General features: G+C 38.1%; 2 protein-coding genes across 3 annotated transcripts in view; both read right to left on the bottom strand.

Moving 5' to 3' along the window:
• The window catches only part of LOC104723051 (pentatricopeptide repeat-containing protein At4g19890), a 3,311-nt gene extending 2,316 nt beyond the window's left edge, over positions 1-995 (bottom strand). Inside the window, exon 1 of one of the 2 annotated variants that reach the window (XM_010441346.2) lies at positions 10-995. In XM_010441346.2, coding sequence (XP_010439648.1) covers positions 10-927 — 918 coding nt within the window. In that variant the 5' untranslated portion in view covers positions 928-995. The remainder of the gene's footprint in view (positions 1-9) is intronic. The other variant, XM_010441347.2, reaches the window with a different exon arrangement.
• Positions 969-3,434, bottom strand: LOC104723052 (uncharacterized protein At4g19900). The gene is made up of 5 exons (XM_010441348.2): positions 2,024-3,434; positions 1,786-1,935; positions 1,571-1,705; positions 1,293-1,463; positions 969-1,201 (listed from the first exon to the last, which is right to left on the bottom strand). The coding sequence occupies exons 1-5, from the start codon at positions 3,346-3,348 to the stop codon at positions 1,015-1,017; spliced, it is 1,968 nt and encodes a 655-aa protein (XP_010439650.1). The 5' UTR covers positions 3,349-3,434; the 3' UTR covers positions 969-1,014.

Raw genomic sequence — 4,716 nt, 5'->3', positions numbered from 1 at the left:
CTCAAAAGCCTGCTTGATACTTCCCTTCTTGCATAATCCATCAATCAAAGACGTAAAGTTTATCAAGTTTGGCTTAAACCCTAAATCAATCATCTTACGAAAATACCAAATCGCTCTATTAACTAAACCATTCTCACACAGAGCAGTGAGGATCAAAGTACAAGTAGCGTTATCAGGAATAAAACCTCTTTGGATCATCCCACTTAACCACCTATCAGCTTCCTGAATCTTACCATCTCTAAAACAACCAATAACCATAATCTTAAAAGAACTAGAATCCGGACACACTCCTCTCACAGACATTTCGTCGAACACGTTCTCTGCATACTCCATCAAACCCGACTCAATCGCAATCTCAAGAACACAATTCAGAGTTATAGCACTAGGTGTTAACCCCTGATTCTGCATATCCATAACCATACCAACAGCCTCGTTCAATCTCCCAATCTCCGAGAAATTTCTAAGCATACATCGCATTACCTCATGAGCTTTCTGCAAATTCCCATTAGCAAGCAAAGAATCAGCGGTTACGAGATACAATCTCATGAAATGTCGAAACTTTTCGAAACCCACTGCCCAGTAGAAGAAACAAAGCGCCACCATTGAACCAGCTTCGCTCGCGAGTGAAGCCACCACAGTGATGGCTTGCTCGTGGGTAAGAGAATTAGCATCGAATTCGAGATTGACGCGGTGTGGGGATGATGATATGACATGGTTTTGACGAAGATAGGAGTTACAGACCAATGAACATACAGATTTAACGAGAGATTGAGAAGGTGACGATGATGGAGAAGAAGGAAGAAGAGACAAATCACTGGATTCGTTGTCGGAAGAGATCAGTCTGAAGAAGAGAAGAGAGCAGAGAGAATTGGGTATCTCAGAAGGTCTAAGAAGGAATCGATTCGATTTAGTAAGAAGAGACGCCATTGAAACTTTAATGGCTCGTCCATAGAGAGAGAGACTTTAAAGTCTTGCAAAAATCTTCTCTTTATATATTAAAAAAAAAATATAGTTTTATAATACATCGGAGCAACGGATACAACTATGGTCAAGAAGCTTAGAGACAAGGCTCTCTGGTTCAGGGATCAGAGATGAAGTTGCGCTGTTCCAGAAATGGAACGTTAATGACTCATTGATGATTTTCTTGAACAATTCGTCTTGCTGCGAGTTCTCATCTTCTGTTGTAGGATATGCAAAATAGCTGCTCCACAAAAAACCAAAAAAAGTTAGAAGCTTCCTTAAACAAAGATGGACCAAAGGGTCTTGAGCAAAAGCTAGTAGAAAGGTTTTACTTTGTTATTTGTTGTGGGCTGATTGGGAAGAATACAGAGGAAGGTCGAATGTTAAGCTTCCCGTTTAAAAACCGTTTAGATACTCGAGTCAAGAGATCAGCTCCGTTGCATCGCAAACACTTATCATCATAAGTTAAGTAGTACTCGTTCAAGCATTCAAGTAAGAACGGGCTGCAAAGAGAAGGTAGCAGTTAAAGCATAAGGCAGAAACATTGAAGGGTTACTAAGACAGAACTGATGTTTCTAATGTGGCAAAGGATTGATGTGTGTTTATGAACCTTTTCTTTTCGAATGACATGGCTGCACCGTTTAGCGATTCACCCGCTGCCTGATCTTCCAAGCCGAGAGTGTTTCTCAGGGATGACAATGAACCCAAAACTATCATATCAGAATCGAGATACACCCCACCATATCTGCATAAATGTGCAAAATCACTAAGTGATAAGAGAATGCTCAATCATTCAATAAAGATTAGAGAGTGATCAAGCTATACTTGTAAAGAGCGGCCAGCCGAACAAGTTCACTGTAGTGAGTAGGATAAAACTTTGTTTTTCTCCAATCAAACCATATAGAAGCAAATACGTGAGTAGGAGTATCCTGCAGCAACTCGTCGAGGTTGGGCATTGCAACAGCAACTTTATAACTGCAAAAGAAAAACAGAGAAACAAATCAATAAAACTATACTAAATGAAGGAGTATGGAGGCAGCATTTTCTGTTACTCACTACTAACCCGTCTTTCGCAAAACTGTTTCGGAAGAAATCAAGCTCAACGGTCTCTGAGAAAACCACAACACAAGCATCTCGATGATGAGAAAGCAAGCTCTCAAGCCCTCTTTGATGCCTAACGCTAAACATCCAACCAGGTGAATTCCACACCATAAACACTCTCATAGAGCACTTCTCCTTTCTAAAAAACGAATCCATAAAATCCGAAAACGACAAACTCAGTTCTATACCAGGATAATATCCCCACTTTGTTCCATCTGCATACATATGTTCAGTAACCTCATCAAGCTTTCCCTCAGATTCCACAACACCCTGTTCCTTAGTCTCTATCTTCTTATCATTATCATCTAATGTCTTACGCTCACCTCTCTTGATCTCACCAACACTACTCTCCAACCTAATCCGTTCTCTACTCTCTCTAACTCCATCTTTTGGTTCACTCTTCTCTGAAACAACAACACTCAATGGCTTCTTAGCCATAAAAGGGTTTCTCTTTACCTGATTCAACCTCCACTTCTGCACAACCTTATCCCCTCTAGTCAATCCAGTGATCCCAACACCATCAGGATCCTGCAACATTGGATTATTCAAAGGATTCAACGTCTCTACATTAGACTTAAACATCCTATCTCTCCTCAAGAAATCACCTTTCTTATCAAACCAATCTCCCCAACCTTCTCTCAATGGCGACACCTTCTTCCCTGATTTCAACAACAACGCATCTTCAACACTCGAAACCTCAACGATCTTCCTACGAATCGATTCGTCTAAAGGAACATCATCAGATCCAAACGCAGCTCTACTCTTATCTCCTGAATTATCCGAATCAATACTAAAACCTGCGTAATCGTAATCCCATTCGTCGATCGATCGTTTATTGGAAGCTCTTCTGATCACTCCATTAACGTGATCGAAGTAAAACCCAGAAGATGAAGACGAAGAAGAAGAAGAAGAAGAAGAAGAGCCCTTGTTCCGATTAAGATCCACTTCTTGCTCTTGCTCCGCGTCCTGATTCTCATCTTCCTCATTCGAAACGCCGTCGCCTTCGATCGCGTCGTCGTGCTCGTCGATTCTATCTTCGGTTGAGGTAGTAGATCCTCTTCCTCCTCCGGAGATGGTTTCAACGACGTCGGAATCTGAAACGAGGAGAGATTCCGGGAACAGAACCGCGTCTTCGGCGGAGCCGGCGCGGAGGTGATTCGGCGACTGAGATGAGAAGAGTGAGAGACGAGTGTAGAGAAGTGAGACGGAAGCGAGAAGAAGAATGGCAGACATAACGGCGCAAGCTTGTGCGCCGTGACGGGAACGTGAACGCCGTGATCTCAACATCTTCCCAAAAACCTCCCCCGTCGGAATCTAACCGGCGTTCCCGTTTAGAAAGAGAAAGTGTTTTAACACTTTATTTTACATTTTCCGACATATTTTTTTTGTGTCCAAATATACAAAGTGAACCGTAATTCCAAATTTTAACCGTGGTAGATTCAACTTTTTAACCTCTTGTTTGGGACACATACATATACATTTGAATACTATTTGATACATTGAAAGGTTTACGAATCTGACGGCACTCGACTAAATTAAAAATTCGAAAGCACATTTGTTCAATTGAAGGGATTGTACTCATTTCTAAGAAACAGCTATATCGAACCGGTAAGATATGGCACCGGTTGTTTGATATCCTAAATTATCGATGTATTTGATATACCATATGCATCCCAAGTACCCAAAAAAAAAAACTAGTAAACCGAAGACAATAAAATATTTTATTAAAACATATTTTCTATGTTTCCAATTAATCTATTTTTTAGATTTTTTCACACATATTAATAAATTATATTAAATGTTGATTTTTTTATAACATCTAATATTAAATGTTGACTATAAATGCATTATTTTTTATGATTTACAATTTTCTGTAATTTTAAATCAATAATTTTTTTTTTAATTACAATTCACCATCGATAATTGTAATTAGAAGCATACTCGAAAACTTGAAATTTTGTTTTGTGTTATGTCAAGCTGTTATGAAAGGATATTGGAAGTCAGCCGAAACTAGAATTAATAAACAATCTCATATTGTATGTGGCAATCTAACTATAATCCACATAGCAACTTCGTTTGGTAATTTACCTTTATGAGCTAGCTAATAAATCTATTTTTACCATCATATTAGCTGATATTTTTGTCGAATTTAATTTCTATCTCAAACATGGAATTTTCATTCAACTTCACATATGCAACTTTGAAGATATCGAATCCAAATAAAGACCTAACGGCTTATCAAAATCTAAAGGAAAGACATCAGTACAAATGATGGCACACAAACTTTGAAAATATGTATATTTCGCTCACACCTAGCTTTTAACAATATATGTTTTTCTTTAGACATAAACACAAGTAGTTTTACCAAAAAAAAAAAAAAAACACAAGTAGTTTATAAATCTCGTCACAAAATTGTTAATTAAATCCTACAGCTTAAATTTTTTTTTTAAAAAGTATGCAAAATATGATTGGCTTAGATCTCCGGCGTCAACTTTTACAACATATACTCATCAGTCTACCGTTTAAATGTACATGGTTAAAATTTGTAATAGATCCGTCCATAATATACGTTTTCACATAAATACGGATACGGTAGTGTTTTTTTGTCAATATGCATGTACAAGCAGCTATAACATTTTTTTTTTTTTTTTTTTT

Source organism: Camelina sativa, chromosome 11, assembly GCF_000633955.1.
Source record: "Camelina sativa cultivar DH55 chromosome 11, Cs, whole genome shotgun sequence".
NCBI lineage: Eukaryota > Viridiplantae > Streptophyta > Magnoliopsida > Brassicales > Brassicaceae > Camelina > Camelina sativa.
The sequence above is the reverse complement of the archived record's forward strand: the minus strand, read 5'-3'. Positions and strand labels throughout refer to the sequence as shown.

What these genes read in the sequence shown, in the direction of transcription:
- LOC104723052 (XM_010441348.2), bottom strand. Translation starts at nt 3,348, where the DNA reads ATGTTGAGATCACGGCGTTCACGTTCCCGTCACGGCGCACAAGCTTGC. An exon ending in ATGTCATTCGAAAAGAAAAG is followed by an intron (nt 1,464 to 1,570) that starts GTTCATAAACAC and finishes TTCTCTTTGCAG; the next exon opens with CCCGTTCTTACTTGAATGCT. An exon ending in AGCCCACAACAAATAACAAA is followed by an intron (nt 1,202 to 1,292) that starts GTAAAACCTTTC and finishes TTTGTGGAGCAG; the next exon opens with CTATTTTGCATATCCTACAA.